This window comes from Macaca thibetana, chromosome 9, assembly GCF_024542745.1.
Source record: "Macaca thibetana thibetana isolate TM-01 chromosome 9, ASM2454274v1, whole genome shotgun sequence".
Lineage (NCBI taxonomy): Eukaryota > Metazoa > Chordata > Mammalia > Primates > Cercopithecidae > Macaca > Macaca thibetana.
Genome location: NC_065586.1, coordinates 126,199,840 through 126,220,633, shown reverse-complemented (window position 1 = coordinate 126,220,633; position 20,794 = coordinate 126,199,840). Strand labels below are relative to the sequence as shown.

General features: G+C 40.6%; 1 protein-coding gene across 1 annotated transcript in view; it reads right to left on the bottom strand.

The window, feature by feature from the left end:
* The window catches only part of GLRX3 (glutaredoxin 3), a 240,940-nt gene that overhangs the window by 9,259 nt on the left and 210,887 nt on the right, over positions 1 to 20,794 (bottom strand). The window contains exons 4-8 of the mRNA XM_050804465.1: positions 10,386 to 10,460; positions 9,466 to 9,667; positions 3,455 to 3,627; positions 3,163 to 3,224; positions 951 to 1,008 (exon numbers count right to left, since the gene is read on the bottom strand). Coding sequence (XP_050660422.1) covers positions 951 to 1,008; positions 3,163 to 3,224; positions 3,455 to 3,627; positions 9,466 to 9,667; positions 10,386 to 10,460 — 570 coding nt within the window. The remainder of the gene's footprint in view (positions 1 to 950; positions 1,009 to 3,162; positions 3,225 to 3,454; positions 3,628 to 9,465; positions 9,668 to 10,385; positions 10,461 to 20,794) is intronic.

Genomic DNA, 20,794 nt, shown 5'->3' with positions numbered 1-20,794 from the left:
TTCATTATACTAGTTATGTTAACTTACACACTAGTTATGGCAACCAGAGTCTGCCCTGTGAAGAAGTATTGAGTCCCTTTCCCAATGAGCAAAGTGGCAAAGTGGTTCTCTGTGTCACTTGCCCAGTGCATCTGGCTAACAAGTGAGGCAGTTTCTTTATTCCAACAGCCTCACCTTTCAAAGCTTTGGTTTCTTTATCTCTAAAATAGGCCAAACTCTGTCCAACCCTGCCTACTTCAACAACTGATTGAGAATTAAATAGAGGTTCAATTGCTATGAAAACTACAAAATATGGTATAAATGTGTATGGCTGGTTTCTGGAAATTACCACTCTGATCTCAATCTGAAAGAAAATTAGTTCTGCTCAAACTATTAGTGGAAGTAATCTATCAAACTTGATATTCAAAATGACGCACAATCAATATGCACTTTCGTCAAAAAGCTACAAGAACCATCCCATTACAAATGAGAATTGCTGACCATTTCACTCATTCATCAAACACACACAGAGCACACCTGCTACAGCCAGGGTTTGCTCCTCCACTGTCACAAAAGGACAATCTAGGGGTGCAAACCCAAGCACGACCAGGTTCCCTGCATTCAGGAAGTCCAGTGACTCAGCTACACACTCCAGCAGTCCACAAACTCCAACAAAGGATAATGAAATAACAACTCATACAACCAGTAAAGTGTTAACAGTGTTGACCACGTTAGCTGACAAAGTTTGGCAGCAGAAAGAAATGCACCCCACTGAGATGTTGATGATAAAGTCAAGCAAAATGTAGATTACTTTGTTTGATCTCCGTAAGCACCAATTAAGGCCTGGATAACTTCCTGATACCGCTACAGCTTCATTAGCTAAAGCTAGGAAAAAGAGATTTAACTGTCCCCTTGTTGCAGATGTTAACATCAAAAGAAATTACAAATAAAACCATTTTTGAGTTCTTTACCTGTTTGTTTCCTTTCATAAAGAGCATCACAGAAGCTTTATTTGTCAGCACTTTGAGCCTAAAGAGAGAAAATTGATATAAAACGGCTCAGCTCAATTATGCAACACCACTTTTCCTCCGCTTCGTGAGTAACATGCATATTTGAGGGATGGCAGGATGACAGTTCACAGCTTTGAGTGGTATTAAACAAGCAAATGCGTTGACATTTTCCTTGATTTCATTCTCTCCCTAAGCCACTGTAAAACACAATATGGCTTTTAAGGCAAAGAATGTTCCTTCAAGTTGCAATTTAAGCCCATCAACTCACAGTAATAAAAAAATAATAATAATAACCAATTCAGTAAGGAATTGTTCAATAAGGGGCCTATATATTAAGCCCATCCAAAACTTCCAGAACTAGATCTTGTGAGCACCATCTTCCATCATGATGCTGCACACCACTGTACACGTGTAAAGCTCACAAGGTCAGACTGCAGGGTGACAGCGTTAAACCTCAGAACATCAACTAATGCCAGATGCTAAAATCAATACTTTCATCTTAACATTATATTTTATACAGTCTTGCCAACATCATAATCTAATATGTTATCAGAAATTTTAATTATCTGTATACAGCCACAAGTTTAGTCACAAATCTCAGGAAAAGTCAGTGTTGGGACGACGGGTCACTAAAGAACCTAAGCTCCATGGGGTCACACGCCACCATGTTCTCCCAATTCAAGGCTCAAAAATCTCCTTATAAACGAATCCCAAATGAAATGCATAAATCATGCACAAAGCTGTATCACTTACATTGCCAACCGAGTGGGATTAGCTCAAGTTCAGAAAAATATGAATGGATACAGGAATACGATGCTGACCCTGACAACCCAATAACTAACCCAGCCACCTGGATACAGGGAACCACAGCTCACAATGTACTGCCAAAATACACGTCACAAGTCCATGAACTCCACTTCCTGCACTCTGCTCACTAGGAGCCCTTTAAATTATTACTCAAAATATGCTGAATTTTACTTTCTACATAATTCTAGCCAGTTACCTTTCAGTGTCCGCAAGCACAGATTTAGAAACAGCACATTTAGGAAAACAAAGGTCCAATGGAGACAAAGCCATTAACAGCAGCAAGTGTACTCAGCAGAGAAGGAAAATCAACTGAACAGCGAATACAAGCATATAAAAAGCACAGCTGTCCTTGGAGAACACACAGCCTCCATGGGCCATGGGCATCACCAGGCTACAGGCAACAACCACACATGAAGACGCCCAGAGTCAACAAAGGGATGCGGAGCATCACTTTCTCACGAAGAACGCAGAAAATGGTACAAACCACAGGACAGAATGCAGTACTCAAAGATCAGCCTTACATACGTGGAATGGAACATTATTTATAGAAATTATTAATTAACAACAGACAAATGAGGTATTTATTATTATTACACACTTTTAGAAATTCTCAAGATGTTACATGGCAAAAAAAAATTACCAAAGGAAGGTTTATCTTACAATCTCCAGCCCCAACTATGAATGGCTGATTGCTGATATAGTAAGTTCCTCTTTAAAGTTCTATATTAATTCACATTTACTGCAATAAAAATCCTATTAAGTTGCCTTATACACCAAAGTCCAACATTTCTGTAAGAGAACTTCTCCAAAAGCCAAGTGAGATCCCTGACAAAACAAATACATGTTTCACAGCCCCAAAACCTGCTCATGTAAGTTCTCGTGGTCTAGAAAGGCCATGAGAAGTGCCCAAAGCTTGTTGCGAGGTGATGAGCTTTTCACACTCACCACTTGTCACTCAGTGCTCTGGCGCTGGGGCAGCACCCGCAGCAGTCACCAAGGCTGCACCCAGGAAAACACGAGTGTGCTGAGGTTACGCCAAGGAGCAGTGACAAGACAACTGGACCCTGGCTCTGAAATGCAGAGAGGTAAGCAAAATTTGGTTGTTCCACAGAAACAATGACATTTCTATAAAAGCAAAGAAGATCCTCCACATGATCATTAAGTTGGTGCTAAAATTTCTCCAATCCAAATTAGATTTGCCAAAGTTTGCATGGCTAGTTTGACTAAACAATGAAATTATGACCTCTGGCATACAAATACCAAATCCTTGATTTCCACACAGAAAGAGCAATGCAAAACCTGAGGACTTTAAAATATTTTTAACATATTAAATGACAGACTATTTAAAACTTTCCAAAACACTTACCTTTCCTCTAATTTGGGAGCTTTGGGACAAATTGTATCTAGTTCTTCAGATGCTTCTAGCTCCTAAAATAAGCACACATGTCAGTTTTCTAAAAAAAAATTATTATAACATGAATCTCCTTGATCACACCATAACACAACTTATTGATCAATCAACTAATCAGAAATACTGTGTATTCATTACAGGTTCTTATTAGTAAATATAGATTCATAAGAAATTTGTATCTTAATCACTTTAAAAAGTATGCTCTAAATGGAATTTATTTACAAAGCACAGACTTCTCAATTCTAACCTTAATTATATCAAGTCCTCCTATGAGCTCTCCAGAAACGTAGAGCTGAGGATAAGTAGGCCAATTGGAATAGGCTTTGAGTCCCTGTCGAACCTCTTCATCTGAGAAGATATCAAAACTGCTAAACTGAATATTATGTTTGTGAAGAATTTCCACCATCTGCTTGCTGAAACCTGTACACAAAAAAAGAAAATAAAGCACTTAGCTTCTCTCTCTCGAAACACGTACACATGATAATACATTAGTTCAGCATACATATCATCTAATGGACATAGACGCCTGCCTTATTTTGCTGGTGATTTAATTAGCATGGCTGAATAGTATACAAACAGAAAATAAATTCCTGGATCCCCTTATTTGACCTTGAACCATATCACACACTCAGATATGACTTAACTTTTTGACACAACTCTGAGTATTAAAAAAAAAAAAAAAAAAGTGGTGTGTATATTTATTAAAGTTACTCTTCAATATCATGGACATTTTTTGTCACAGAAGAAATAGCACTAGCCAAAAAGCAGAGACCTGAGGGTGATGGTGCATACCCATAATCCCAGACACTGGGGAGACTTGAGGTAAGAGGATCACTTGAGACCAGAAGTCTGAGGTTGGAGCAAGCTATGAGATTGTCACTGCACTCCAGCCTCCAGTTTGAGTGACAGAGCAAGACCCTGTCTTTAAAAAAAACCAGAAATCTGAATCTGACACCTGCTCCCTCCACCCACCAAGGTGACACATGATAAGGCCATAGGTGGCCTCCGCTCAGCACTTTCCTAGTAATCAGGAGACTGACCTGACGCTCTGGACAGTCCCTCCCAGCCTTCCTGTTGTGAACCTGTAAGAATCAATTCTGGGCAGAGGAAAAAAATTCTACAATTGTTATTTTTAACTACTACTTGACTATACTAAAAACCCAATGCTGTTTCATTTCTACTGCCATTTTAGTACTTCCTGAGTTCCCACTTCGATAGTTCTCAATCTTCACTGTCTCTAAGTAGGATAAATTAAAAATCAAGAAGGCATGTGTTCTCCTGTAGTCTGAAATACACACAGTACATTGAATTTTAAAGCTATCTTCTCTGTTGTTATATATGAACCATCAATAGATTGACGGTATTCTTTCTCATCTCATGTCATAACTTGACAGTTTCTTTTTTAAAACTATTTACATTCCCTAAAGTATGTAATGTAATTTTTTTTACTACACTATAGTGACAATTTTATGTTCCATGATTTTATTATACTTTTGTGACACATTTTTATTCTGTACTTTTTTGACATCATCTTATTATGACATTAGAACTGAAGAATAAGAGTGTGAATATCAGTCTTTTATAAACCTATTAGCCTAGTCTGGAAAAAAAAAAGTATTTTTCTTTCCATAAGCTAATTCTTCTCCATTGTTCCCAATACTTTGTAGGGCCCTACTCTTTCACGCCTCATTCTTCTTCTCAAACACAGTTATAATTCACTGGAAAAGAACCTATTCTTCAGATTCAAACTTTCTAAAAGACTTAGCAGTATCAGCAATTGTTTTTAAATAAAATCAAACCATAAAATTCAATATAAGATTAATTGCAAGAAAGGGTTTTACTGATGTCACCCAAAATCATATTTACCATTAAAACACGGATCTACAAGTGAGCTCCAAACATTTTCCAAATCTGCAGTTTATTGAGATGAAGCACTAGTATTTATTTGTATAGCATGTAAGTTGCTTCTCCTACATCGGAAGTGTGAAGTTCATGTACAGCCTGAAGTAAAACACTGATTCTGAAATTTTTTTATTCATCTGGGAGTTCATTAGTAAACAGCTAACGGCTGATTGCTGATGGTTATTCTGTTGCCAATATATTAACTCATTTTTACTGTAACTGGCTGAGAAAAAGCTTTATTTTAGCTTTAGGCAATTACATGCAGACTAGAAAGATTGATTGGTAGTGTTTCATTTTTAAGGGTTAAAGTGGCAGACTAGAAATGTTATGCTTCAGGATAAGATGGCAAGAAGGCTTTATTCTAGTAACAAAATATTTACACACTTTTTTTTAAGAAAAATGCATGCATGCAATAAAAATATTTAAATGTAGAAAAGTAATGTTTAACTGCCACAGAATCCCCATTTCCACCCCCAGTCATTTCTACTCATGACATGAATAGGTGCCTAACACTGCATCTCATCACTACCTAACAATAAACCCTAAAAAACATCTTTGAAACCTGATTTTGTGGCTGATACTGATTTAAAAGTAAGAGCCAGGTTGGATGACTCTCACTGCAGGAGGAATATCTGACTATGACTTAAATACCTTTTGCTTTGCTAAAAGCTTTGTTAACTGAAATAGCTATAAGAATTCCCAAATAATTAACCTGCTCAAGGATTTAAGATTCTGTTTAAGATGACATATACCTCAGTGCTTCTGGAAACTCTTCCTAAAACAAGCATTTTCCTGTCTTCATGAAGATCACAGAATAAGGACAATCCAATTCTTTTCAACTGAGACCCTATTTACATGTCAGGCTCATAACACACCATACAATTCTGCAGGCAGAGCCCACGTGAAGGATAAGAAGATGGAGACATGACCTGTGCAGGAGCTGGGCTGAGTCCAATGGGGCTCCAGCAGAAACCCTAAAAATGGCTTTCAAGGTTTTCTAGATATAAAATTTAAATGCTATTCATTCATGTTTTTCTGATTAGCAGAAAGCAAGGTGGGGACCAACTAAACAGACGTCGTTATACTCCACAGTGGAGTTCAGCGGTGTTAGCAGAGGCAGCACTTTCAAAGCTAATTTAGTGCAAAATAAGGAAAGAACAGCCACATGCGTGCTCACAAGATGAGACGGCCAGTGCTTTTATAAAGGGGGCTTTGCCTACACCCTTCTCTAAAATGCCAGCAGAAGAGCAAAAACAACGCTCCACTAAGCAGGCTCGGAAAGGAACAGCAGAGGGTCCAGGGGACTTACGTTCCCATAAGAAAACAGTTTAAAAATATTTTCCAATTAATCCTAAGTATTTTATTAAAGAACAGCAACATTCTTAAATGATCTATTTACTATGTAAGACAGAAAGACATGTAACAGAAAATATCAGGAAACAGAAAAACCCATTGAAAATGTAGTTATAAAAATTATATAGAAAACAAGTACTTTGAAAGAAGAAACTAACCGTTCAATCATATGTATCTCAAAATATTTATTGTCTTGTATTAAATATCTATAACACCATGTTTTCAGATGGCTCTGAAATGTGTTTTGTTCTGTTTTGTTTTGAGACGGAGTTTCACTCTGTCACCCAGACTGGAGTGCAGTGGCTCAATCTCGGCTCAATGCAACCTCTGCCTCCCAGGTTCAAGCGCTTCTTCTGCCTCAGTCTCCCAAGTGGCTGGAATTACAGCATGCCACCATGCCCAGCTAATTTCTGTATTTTAGTAGAGACAGGGTTTTGCCATATTGGCCAGGCTGGTCTCAAACTCCTGATCTCAAGCGATCCGCCCACCTCAGCCTGTTGAAGTGCTGGGATTACAGGCGGGAGCCACCACGCCCAGCCCTGAACTATTTCAAAGTTTCTTTTTTATTCTATTATTTGTTCAGTCTTCCAAATGTCACTCCATTATAATAATATAAATATAATTTAAATAACATACGTTTAACATAAATATAAAAATGCTAGTATATTCTAAATTCAGTTTAATAAAGTGAAAGGTAAGCAGAAAAATTATAATTTCTAAGTTTCTCTCTAATTTACTTGAATAATCATACAATATCTGCATTGAAAAGGCCCTCCAAGATTGGCTCCAACAGCCAATCTTATTCCCAACAGCACTAGAAGGAATTAAAGGCATAAGGAGGGTACCTGACTTGTCTCCAAAGTTGCTAAGGCTGCAGGAGTGGGCCTGAGGCTCGCCTGGCATGACATCCAGTGTAGCACACTTCCCAGGACACCCTTCTCCTCTGAGCACCCCTTCCCCAAGCTTCAGTGTTGCCACCTGCCTTTTCATTAGTTTTATCATTCAGAAAAGACTGAGACTGCTGCTGTTCAACCCCAAAGGAGACAATACTGTAGAGATTTCACTGTAGGTGTGCTTCACCCACATTTCATAGCCAGTTCTACTGTACCTGAGATCTGAATGAAGGTGCTGAATACGATCCATTCGACTGAAGTGGTAAGTTCCCATTTAGTGGCTACCACATAAGGTACAAGAAATGATTTTCATGTTTCATGGAAGAAGGTGAACGTGAACCATTTGCAACCCCCGTTAAAAACAAAATAACAAACGCAACAGAGACTATCTGTTGCTACCTTTAGTGTAGTACAGACTAAGTTAGCTTTGCAATACAGAAACAGCAGGCATTATGTGACACATAAATACTGGCAGTGAAATTTTTTAGGCAGAACTAAAAGATATTTTTAAGACAGAATTCACAGGCGGCTCACGACTGCAATCCCAGCACTTTGGGAGGCCGAGACAGGCGGATCACCTGAGGTCAGGAGTTCGACACCAGCCTGACCAACACAGACAAACCCTGTCTCTACTAAGAATACAAAAAAATTAGCCAGGCGAGCTGGCAGGCACCTGTAGTCCCAGCTACTCGGGAGGCTGAGACAGGAGAATCGCTTGACCCCTAGGAGATGTAGGTTGCGGCCCGCTGAGATCGCACCATTGCACTCCAACCTAGGCAACAAGAGCGAAACTCCGTCTCGAAAAAATAACAATTCATCATGAAACTTTAGTTTTAAAACTAGACATAATCATAACCTAATATGTAATTTAATAGCTCTACAGGGAAGAATTTAGAATCAAATTCACACTAGAAGCTTGGCTATCTTTATAAAGTCACTCTGGACATGCTGTAATCACATTAAGAGCATACTCAGTGTTACTGCCCCATCTTAATAAAGTCCCTCCTGTGTAGTTGATACAAATACTCTTAGAGTCTCAACAGCATCATCAAATGGCATTAAATGCTCAATTATGCAGCATACTAATGTTGTACTAGGCACAGTAAAAAGAAAATAACATAAACCCAGTACCAGAGGGGTCAAATAACTCTAAAACTTACTTAAGGACAAAATTATAAGCATCCATGTGTACAGAAAATAAGAGTGACTACAGGCCAAGATTTCGGAATCTTTCCACTACTAGCAGCTATAAACTGGAAATGACAGCAATGCGGGAAGAGAATCATTAGACAGTGATGACACAGGGGAGGCAAAAGCACACAGGGTGGACACAAAAACACTAAAATATTCCACAAATTTTTTAATTGCTGAATCTGAACTAGGTGAAAAACAGGAGGCTGCCAAGAAAGAAAAAATAACTGCTAACAGCAAAAGCAGCTAAACAGGCAAAAAAGACAGCAATACAGCAGTTGGAACCTAATCCTAACTCTGCTTACCAGGTGATCTTGGGCAAGTCACCTCTATCTTTGAGTCTGAGGACTTAAGTATAAAACAAAAATCTGAATTCGATGAGTTCCGAGACTCCTTTTGGTTCCAACATTCTGAGTCCATAATGCAAACTAATTCTTTTCTTTTTTTTTTTTCTGAGACGGAGTCTCGCTCTGTCGCCCAGGCTGGAGTGCAGTGAGTGGCGTGATCTCGGCTCACTGCAAGCTCCGCCCCCCGGGTTCACGTCATTCTCCTGCCTCAGCCTCCCGTGTAGCTGGGACTACAGGCGCCCGCCACCATGCCCGGCTAAATTTTTTTTTGTATTTTTAGTAGAGATGGGGTTTCACCGTGTTAGCTAGGATGGTCTCGATCTCCTGACCTTGTAATCCGCCTGTCTCAGCCTCCCAAAGTGCTGGGATTACAGGTGTGAGCCACCACGCCCGGCCTGCAAACTAATTCTTCTATAGTGTCACTGGGAGTTATAACCTTTCTGATTTTAAAGGTATGTGAACACAAGTATAAGATGTATAGTATAGCTTGGAAAGAGGATGCCCATCTCAACCATACCCTGTTCTGGGAAAGTACCCATTTTGTTTATATTATCTTAAAGGCAGCTTCTTACCACAGCGTGGTTCTTGAGGAGTTCCTTTCATAAACAGCATGCAGGGGGCAGCATGAGTCAATTTCTTCAAGCGAAGGTTGAGATCTTCTTTAAGATGTTCATTAGCGCTGGGTGGGAAAGAGCCACTAGATGCATGTCGCTGAACTTTTTTGGTCAACTCTGGGGCATGTGCACCATCTAATCGGTCGATTTTCTGAGAATTCTAAAGTTTAAAAAGTTATTTAGAATACATGCAGCATTCCATAATAATGACATTGTTCTAGCAAATTTTTAAAGGGGACAACAGTATTACTGGAGATGTAAAAAAAGAAACCCTCATTGCCAACTGCCTGCACTGCATCTCAATTTTAGAAATACATAATAATTTTTTTCTTTTCTTGGAAACACACAGAGAAAACACTGCAACATCTCAAAGTCAAATCAGGTCAGTCTAATATAATACAAAAAAGACGGCCCCCACTCTGGCTGGGATGAATCTATTATTAAGTATAAATGAGGCATTTGGGGAACTACGATGACACCCATGGGTGCCCAGCACAGTTGTGCACCTGCTTCCTAAGACTCATTCATCAAACCAGAACCAGTCAGAGGTTCCATTATGTCCAGGCACATGCTCTGAACAACCAATTTAACCAACTCAGGGAACACTGGGGTTCCACAGCCACATATCTGAATTTTGATCAAGAAGCTCTTGATTCTGGCTGCTGGCCCTACACAGTCCATGTAAGATGTTGGCAAGCAGCTGGCATGGTCTTCTTTTTCAGCATGGGTGCAAAAATGAGACTATCAGAAGAAAGGTGGAGGGCCAGAAACAGCCAAACACCTAATATTCGGGGATTACGGAGAGGGTAAAGAAACAAAATAGGTATCCCCATGGCACCCTACAAATGGATAATCTCTTGTACCACCTTTATCCTTACCTTAAAAAACAGAAAAGTGGGAACAGAGCTAATTTCATATTTTTCAGATACTTCAGGAACACCTTCAGCTTCCAACTTTAAAATAAAAGAATTCAAACTTGATTATTACAAGGTCCTTTTTCTCTACTTTGATATGTAAATCAGTTTCACATGCAATATTCCTTCAAGTAGTTGGCATTTTTAAAAAGTATGGTACAAAAGTTTATGACACATTTACATTTAAATGAGACTCACTGGGCTGGCATGTCATCCACTGAGTTTGCAGTGTCAAAACAGGTTCAGAGGTTTTTATTTTGTTGCACATTTCAAAAGATGCCTGGAGGCTGTGAATAAAATTTTTGGTGCACTAGTGACCTAGTAAATTTTCAATCATATGCAGCTACTACTATATTGAAATCCATAAATCACTGACCCCAGTTATGTCATGATTACAGTGCTTATTTTCTGCCCACAGCAATTCTTGCTGTTTGCTCTATTGACTAATTTCAAGAGGCAGTACATCATGACTGACAGTTGCAGCCTTCTGCAAATTATGAAGCAAAAAGGACTATTTTTTCAATAAACTATTGATGTCTGATAAATTTTGCTTTTAACTCCTGCAAGGCTGCTGGACACTAGGCAGATAACTTGCTAGCTTACTTGCTTCCAGTCTATTTACAATGTAAATGCCTTTTAAATAAGATGACTGCATTGTTTGATAATTTCCTTGAGGCCCCTCAACAAGACAGGATGTGATATCTGATGCATGAATTTAAAACATATTTAGTAACAGAATTTCTAAATAATTAGAGCACAATTACTGTAAGCTATTTATGTAGGTCTTTATAAATGATATACTTTGAGAAATACCAAGATATATCCTTCCCTCATAGGACTGTCAATTTAATATAAACTTTTTGAAACCAATAAAAATCTGTATTCACATTATACCTGTAGGAAATAAAATTTATTGATAAATTATATTGTTAAAAGTTTTTAAAATATATACACTGTATTTTTCCAAGAGTGAAAGATTTCCACTGGGCTTGAAATACTATTTTTATTTAGAGCCTTACCCAATCAGGTTATATCTACCCAAATAAAGTTTGCAGATAAAGTGGGAAGCAAAGTCATATGTATTTGGTTTTTATCCTCTATCTCCTACATTCTTGGGTGCTCTTTTACTACCTTAATTTTTAATATTTTAGAAAACCCTTGTGCAACAATATTTTTAATTGTTTCCATTTTTAAAATGTACTTATATGAAAATTCCATAAAATCAACAACGTCTAATAATCTGAAAAAAGAACAAAAAGATAAGGCATTCTGAGACAGCAATTTAGTACAGACTCAAAAGTTTTAAAGACGTTTGTGCTATTTTCTTTTACACAACAGCACACTCAGATCAAAGATGACCAGAGAAGTTGACGAGTAGGGCATGCCTACATTACCATCCTCCAGCTCATTATTTTCTGTCTTTCAACTAACATCTATGGAGTGCCCACTACGCACTGGGCATTGTGCAAGGATCAGAAAACGGCCCTTCCTTTAGTACAACTGAATTCTAATCAAAAAGTAATACAAATCTAAAAACAGGGCAATACTAAGTAGAAATAAGGTAATGTGATCTTAAACCAGAACAAAACAGGTAGCACCCTGACTCATAAAAACAAATTCCAATCTTCTTTTAAAATCTGATTTCTTAGCCAGGCATGATGGCGGGTGCCTGTAATCCCAGCTACTTGGGATGCTGAGGCAGGAGAATCACTTGAACCCAGGAGGCAGAGGTTGCAGTCAGCCCAGATCGCACTATTGCACTCCAGCCGGGGCGACTAAGCAAAACTCTGTCTCAAAAAAAAAAAAAAAAATCTGATTTCTTCTTATATTCTTACATTCCTGCTGGTTTCCAGTGGAGTAACAATTATTCTGAGAAGTAAACGACCTCTTACAATTCCTGCTGAAGGCTGAGAACTACCACAACTGCCTCCACTCAATCAGCTCCCAAAAGAAGAGATCTTCATAACACAGAGGCAATGGTAACAGACAAATCTTCAGAAGAAGGCAACAGGAATATCATTTAAGGCAAAAGAGTTCTCCAGAACATCAAGGGCACCTGACTGAAGTCCTAAAACCGTTGCAGCACTAAAATTCATTACAAATACTTTGTTGGATTTAACGTAACAGTTTTAACAATGAAAACAGAAAATAAATATATAAACATTTTTAAAGGATCTGCATTCAGAAGAGCTCAAAGATGACCAGAAATAGCTATCGTTCATGGGCGACCTACTCTGTGCCATAAACTATGAGAAGGCCTTAACATAAAACAACCTAGCCTACAGACAATTTTGAAAGGTGCAAAATTTTAGCATGTTATCATCTCAAGTTAATAAGTGGTTAAAGAGGAGGTGCAATGGTTGATTTAAGGTTTCAACTTGAATGGGTTAAGAGATACCCAGACAGCTGTTAAAACATTACTGCTGAGCATGGCTGTGAGGCTGTTTCAGGAAGAGACTGGCATTTGAATCAGTAGACTGAGTAAGGAAGATCCATTCTCACGCAATATGGTGGGGGGCAGGGGCACCATCCAGTAAGTTGAAGGCCTGAAAAGAACTAGGAAAAAAAAATGCGGAGGAAAAGCAAAAAAGCAAATCCTGTCTTTCTCCCTCTTTCTCTCTCTCCCTCCCTCTCCTCCACACACTCCCATCCCCCACCCCTCCTGCCCCATTCCTCCCTCCTGGAGCTGAGATATCCATTTTCTCCTGTCTTTGGACATCAGAGCTCTAGGTTCTCCAACCCTTAGACTGCAGGACTTGCATCACCGGCCCCCCAGGTTCTCAGGCCTTCAGACTTGGACTGAGCCACGCCACCAGCTTCCCTAGTTCTCCAGAGAGTGGAGGGCAGATGGCAAGACTTCTCAGCCTCCTAAATCCCCTTACATCTATCTGTACCTATCCTATTTAGTTAGTTCTGTTTCTCTAGAGAACCCTAATTAACACAGGAGATAACTTGGGTAACTTGCCCAAAGATACACGGCTAATAAATGGCAGAGCTGAGAAACAAATCCAAGTTTGTTTGACTATAAAACCTGTGCTTTTTTCACTATACCATGGTTAATTTTTTCTACTACTACAATCAAAAAGAAAGATTACATGTCAAAGTAGGATTTATACACTTCAGGACCAACCAAACATGAACACTTCCAAAACAGAATCTAGGCAAAATGCCTCAAGTGGGAACCACTTGCTTACTATACCAAGAATCTAAACCTTGGGACCAGTCCCACCTGATATGTGTCTATGGAGAAGGAAAGAAAGCGCAAGGGAAGCATCAGGTAAATCCAGAGATGGGGAATCCTCTCTCTATTCTACTTTTATGGAGCAGTGGTCATCAGAGGCCACTGTGATAGTAACAGCAAATAGCTATAATTTATTCTGGGCCAGATACTATTCTAAGTGTGCTTCATGTATAGACTCATTTAATCCTCACAATAACAGGTACTGTCTTTAACATCCATTTTACAGAAGAAACTGGAACTTAAAGAGGTTCAATAACTTGACCTAGATCACTGCCATGGTTTGAATGTATATGTCCCTCCTAAATTCGTATGCTGGAAATTAACATCCAAGGTGATAGCAATTAAGAGGGGACCTTTGGGAGGTGATTAGGCCAAGAGGGCTCTGCCCTCATGGATGGGAACAGTGCCACTATAAAAGGGTTTGAGGCTGGCTAGTCCGTTTTTGCCCTTATTCTCCTGCTGCCAAGTGAGGACACGGCAACAAGGTGCCATTTTGGGAACAAAGAGCAAGCCCTTGCCAGACACTGAATCTGCTGGTGCTTTGATCTTGGATTTCCCAGCCTCTAGAACTGTGAACAATAAATCTGTTGCTTAAAAATTACTCAGTCTAAGGTATTCTATTACAGTAGCACAAATGGACTAGGACAATTACAAACCGTTGAGTGATGGAGGCAGTGTGTCTCTGGAGCCAAGCGCCTCCCTACACCACGTTCCACTTCATGGCTGCTGCCCTTTCTTCATTCCACAGACCCTTCAGTAACCTTCAGTAACAGTGACCACAACCACCTTCCTGCAACACCTTCCACTTGGCTCTCCATGTTTCCTCTGCCCTCCCGAACTGCTCAGACTCTGTCCATTTCTGTCATCTCTGGCAGCCTCTGAACACCAGCATGTGCCAGCCTTGGTTCTGAGTCCTCTTCTATGCCTATCCACACTCACTGTCCTGGAGTGGGCTCATCCGATCCTATGGCTCTAAATGACGCTGCTATTATAACTCCCAAGTTCTTCCCAGCCCAGGCCTCTCCCCTCACCTCCAGACTATACACTCAACATCTGCACTCAGAGCTCTTTATCAAACACCTCTCACTAAACCTGTTCCTCCCCCAAGGCATCTCTATCTCACAAAATCCATCCAGTTCCTCAAATCAAAAAGGAGACAACCTTGATTAATCCATTTCTCTCACTCTCACATCTACTCCATCAACAGGTTTTCTGGGCTCCTCTCCAAAATATAATCCCACTCAGACCATGACATCATTTCATCTCTCACCTGGCCTAGCAGCCTGCTAACTGGGGTACCTGCTTCTATTCTGCACCCTTCCCCCTTCAAACCATTCTCCACCCAGCAGCCAGAGTAACTGACTTATGACAGGAATGGAACTGTGTCATTGCTACTGCACTTGGAATAAGACCTGAATGTTATCATTCCCCACAAGGTCACTGACCCCCGCCTGCCACTCCAACCTCATGTCACATTCTCCCCTCCCTCACCACTCTCCAGCCCCACTAGCCTTCTGCTTTGACACTCTGCACTTCAGTTAAAAGCTCTTCCTAGCTCTCCCAAGGGCTGGCTCCTTTTCATTCTCCTGATGGCCCTGCTGGCACAGTAGCTCACACCTGTAATCCCAGTATTTTGGGAGGCCAAGGTGGGAGGAATGCTTGAGTTCAGAAGTTTGAGGCTGCAGTGAGCTATGATCACGCCACTGCACCCTGGCCTGGGTGACAGAGTGAGACCTTGTCTCTTAATAAAAAAAAGAACTCTCTTCCTTAGATACACCTTCCAGTCCAATCTAAATAAAGTATCCCACCTATCCCAGTTCCCATTTTTCATAGCCTATTTCTTTCTTTTGCAGAACTTATTACTACCTAAAATTACCTTGATAACATATATGTCTACTGTTTGTTGTCTGTGACCCTTAGTGTTATGTTTTGTATCCTCAGTGCCTAGACTACTGTGTGGCATTTAGTGTTTGATAAATAAATTTTGACAGAATAGTAAACAAAGGGGGTCAGTATACCTAAGCCAAGAATGGGGATGGCCACTTGCCAATGATGGCACTGAGCCGCAAGACTAAAGAGAGAACACTTAAACCTGCTATTCAGGAACATTTGGTTAAACCTCCAAAAGAGGCTTCCTTCTACTCTGTGATGTGTGATATTAAAAAAAAAAAAAAAGAATTTCAAAATCAAAATCTTTACAAACAGCCAAATATAAATCTCACAATAGAAATTTAAATTAACAGTTTTGATAGCTTAGGCGGAGATCGCTTCCAATATGGTCAAATAGGAAGAGCTCCAATCTGCAGCTCCCAGCAAGACTGACGCAGAAGACGGGTGATTTCTGCATTTCCAACTGAGGTGCCAGGTTCATCTCATTGGGACTGGTTGGACAGTGGGTGCAGCCCACGGAGGGCGAGCCAAAGCAGGGCGGGGCGTCACCTGACCCGGGAAGTACAAGGGGTTGGGGGATTTCCCTTTCCTAGTCAAGGGAAGCTGTGAGTGACTGCACCTGAAGGAATGGTACACTTTTGCCTAAATACTGCACCTTTCCCACGGTCTTCGCAACTGGCAGACTAGGAGATTCCCTCTGGTGCCTGGCTTAGTAGGTCCCACGCCCATGGAGCCCTGCTCGTTGCTAGACAGCAGTCTGAGACCGACCTGGGACGCTGAAGCTTGGCTGGGGGAGGGGTGTCCGCCATTGCCGAGGCTTGAATAGGCAGTTCTATACTTACAGTGTAAACAAAGTGGCAGGGAAGCTCGAACTGGGTGCAGCCCACTGCAGCTCAGCAAGGCCTACTGCCTCTCTAGATTCCACCCCTGGGGCCAGGACATATCTGAACAAAAGGCAGCAGACAGCTTCTACAGACTTAAACATCCCTGCCTGACAGCTCTGAAGAGTGCAGGTGGTTCTCCCAGCATGGCGTTCGAGATCCAATAACAGACAAGTGGGTCCCTGACCCCCGTATAGCCCCACTGGGAGACACCTCCTAGTAGGGGCCGACAGACACCTCATACAGACGGGTGCCCCTCTGGGATGAAGCTCCCAGAGGAAGGGTCAGGCAGCTATATTTGCTGTTCTGCAGCCTCCACTGGTGATACCCAGGCAAACAGGGTCTGGAGTGGAACTCCAGCAAACTCCAACAGACCTGCAGCTGAGGGGCCTGTTAGAAGGAACACTAACAAACAGAAAGGAATAGCACCAACATCAACAAAAAGAATATCCACACCAAAACTCCATCTGTAGGTCACCAACTTCAAAGACCAAAGGTAGATAAAACCACAAAGATGGGAAGACATCAGAACAGAAAGGCTGAAAATTCCAAAAACCAGGAATGCCTCTTCTCCAAAGGAACACAACTCCTTGTCAGCAAGGGAACAAAACTTGACAGAGAATGAGTTCAATGAGTTGACAGAAGTAGGATTCAGAAGGTCGGTAACAACAAACTTCTCCTAGCTAAAGGAGCATGTTCTAACCCATCGCAAGGAAGCTAAAAACCTTGAAAAAAGGTTAGACAAATGGCTAACTAAAATAACCAGTGTAGAGAAGAGCTTAAATGACCTGATGGAGCTGAAAACCACAGTACAAGAACTGCGTGAAGCATACACAAGCTTCACACTAGCTGATTCGATCAAGCGGAAGAAAGGATATCAGTGATTGAAGATCAAATTAATGAAATAAAGTGAGAAGACAAGATTAGAGGAAAAAAGAGTGAAAAGAAATGAACAAAGCCTCCAAGAAATATGGGACTATGTGAAAAAACCAAATCTACGTTTGATTGGTGTACCTGAAAGTGGCAGGGAGAATGGAACCAAGTTAGAAAACACTCTTCAGGATATTATCCAAGAGAACTTACCCAACCTAGCAAGGCAGGTCAACATTCAAATTCAGGAAATACAGGGACCACCACAAAGATACTCCCGGAGAAGAGCAACCCCAAGACACATAATTATCAGATTCACCAAGGTTGAAATTAAGGAAAAAATGTTAAGGGCAGCCAGGGAGAAAGGTTGGGTTACCCACAAAGGGAAGCCCATCAGACTAACAGTGGATCTATCCGCAGAAATCCTACAAGCCAAAAGTGAGTGGGGGCCGATATTCAACATTCTTAAAGAATTTTCAACCCAGAATTTCATATCCAGGCAAACTAAGCTTCATAAGTGAAGGGGAAATAAAATCATTTAAAGACAAGCAAATGCTGAGAGATTATGTCACCACCTTACAAGAGCTCCTGAAGGAAGTACTAAACATGGAAAGGAACAACCCGTACCAGCCACTGCAAAAACAGGCCAAATGGTAAAAGACCTTGACACTATGAAGAAACTGCATTAATGAACAGGCAAAATTACCAGCTAGCATCATAATGACAGAATCAAATTCACACATACAGGCTGGGCATGGTGGCTCATACCTGTAATCCCAGCACTTTTGGGAGGCCAAGGCAGGTGGATAATTTGAGGTCAGGAGTTCGAGACCAGACTGGCCAACATGGTGAAACCCTGTCTCTACTAAAAATACAAAAATTAGCTGGGCATGGTGGTGGGTGCCTGTAATCCCAGCTACCCAGGAAGCTGAGGCAGAAGAACCTCTTGAACCTAGAAGGCGGAGGTTGCAGTGAGCCAAGATCGCATCACTGCACTCCAGCCTGGGCAACAGTGAGACTCCAACTCAAAAAAAAAAAAAAAAAAAAAAAAAATTCACACATAACAAAATTAACCTTAAATGTAAGTGGGCTAAATGCCCCAATTAAAAGACTAAAAGACACAGCCTGGCAAATTGGACAAAGAGTCAAGACCCATCAGTGTGCTGTATTCAGGAGACCCATCTCACATGCAAAGACAAACACAGGCTCAAAATAAAGGGATGGAGGAAGACCTACCAAGCAAATGGAAAGCAAAAAAAGCAGAGACTGCAATCCTGGTCTCTGATAAAACAGACTTTAATACCAACAATAACAAACTGGATAAAGAAAATGTGGCACATATATATACACCATGGAATACTACGCAGCCCTAAAAAAGGATGAGTTCATGTCCTTTACAGGGACATGGATGAAGCTGGAAACCATCATTTTCAGCAATCACAAGGACAGAAAATCAAACACCGCATGTTCTCACTCATAAGTGGGAGCTGAACAATGAGAACACATGGACACAGGGAGGGGGACAACACACACCAGGGCCCTGCTGGGGGTGGGGAGCTGAGGGAGGGATAGCATTAGGAGAAATACCTAATGTAAATGATGAGTTGATGGGTACAGCAAACCAACATGGCACATGTACACCTATGTAACAAACCTGCATGTTGTGCACCTGTACCCTAGAACTTAAAGTATAATAATAATTAAAAACAAAAAAGTTTTGATAACTTCTTTAAAGACTTTCACCAAACTTAGCCCAGAAACAGCTAATAAAACCATGTTAATTGTGGGTTTTTTAAATTACCAAGATAGCACAGATAAAAACCTACAGTCTTTTTAAGATTTAACAATTCTACCAGAATTATCTGAGAAGCATTTTTAGAGTTCCTTCCTGTAGAATGAAATCCAACATATGCTCTCTTAAGATGCCAAATAAATTGGCCAACATTCTCTTACACTGAAAATTTTTAATTCCACTAGTTAGCGTGCACCTGGTTATACAGCTAGTTGGTATCCTTCAGAAGATTGCCCACCAACACTATCTGTTTACACAAAATAATTATACACTCAGATATTAAACATAAACTACACTTACATTTATGATTGTACAGACCTTTAGAAATTCAACAATGCAATCTGTATCTTTAAGACAGTCGCACTTTCAAAATAAGAATAAACTTTAAAGATTCCTGTTTTTTAAGAAGCAAAAATACATTTAAATACATAACTCCTCCATAACCTTGATCGTATATTTTAAATTACAGTCAACATAAAACGCAAGTACAGCAGCTACTATACAAACAAAATTAATGTCAAATAAAATACAAGAGTATAAAATCTCACCAACCAGCCAGGTGGTAAGTCTGACTTTGAGAATGTTTGCGCTGAAGCACATGATATGGTAAAATGAGTATACCACAGCCTAGCAAGATGAGAGTACTAAGCTGGAAGTGGGATCAGGAAGGCTTGCATGGAAAGCAGGAGCCACCCAAACAAAGGAAAGTCATTTTTTTCTTTTTTTTTGAGACGGAGTCTTGCTCTGTTGCCCAGGCTGGAATGCAGTGGTGTGGTCTCAGCTCACTGCAACCTCTGCCTCCCGGGTTCAAGCGATTCTCCTGCCTCAGCCTCCCGAGTAGCTGGGAATAGAGGCACGTGCCACCACACCTGGCTGGGTTTTTTTTTGTATTTTTAGTAGACACGGGGTTTCACCATGTTAGCCAGGATGGTCCCAATCTTCTGACCTCGTGATCTGCCCGCCTCAGCCTCCCAAAGTGCTGGGATTAAAGGCGTGAGCCACCATGCCCGGCCCTATTATTGTTTTTTTCTTTTTTACTAATGAAAACCTGGTAAGGTAAAGGTCCCCATCTCAAGTATCTCACATCTAGTCAAGGAGGCAATGAAAAGAGGAACTGAATGACAATACAGACAAAAATATAGGGCATTTCCTGATCCAAGCAACCCATGGCACCTGACTAAGTTCAGAGACAAACAAAAAGCTACAGGAAAAAATAGCTAAACTTTCATACAAAATAGCTGATTTGGATCTCAAATACAACCAGCAGCAGGCACCCAACAAAGCCTTGTGCTTTCTTCCTCTCTCCCATCCCCTCTGCCAGATACCATATTTTGGAAGATTCTATCAAACAATTAATTAAATGACAAAGGTGTACTCCTATTTTAGGTAAAGACACAAACAAGGATCAGTATGAGAGAAGGTACTGACTATGTAATTTGAAAATAAAAGGCATTAAGATATTTTAAGTATTTCATTTTATTCTGAATAAACGTAAGGTTTCTCTAAGACTTTTTTGTTCTGTTTTGAGACGAAGTCTCGCTCTGTCGCACAGGCTGTAGTGTAGTAGCGCAATCTCTGGTCACTGCAAGCTCCGCCTGCTGGGTTGAAGTGATTGTCCTGCCTCGGCCTCCTGAGTAGCTGGGATGACAGGCGTACGCCACCACACCTAGCTAAATTTTGTATTTTTAGTAGAGACAGG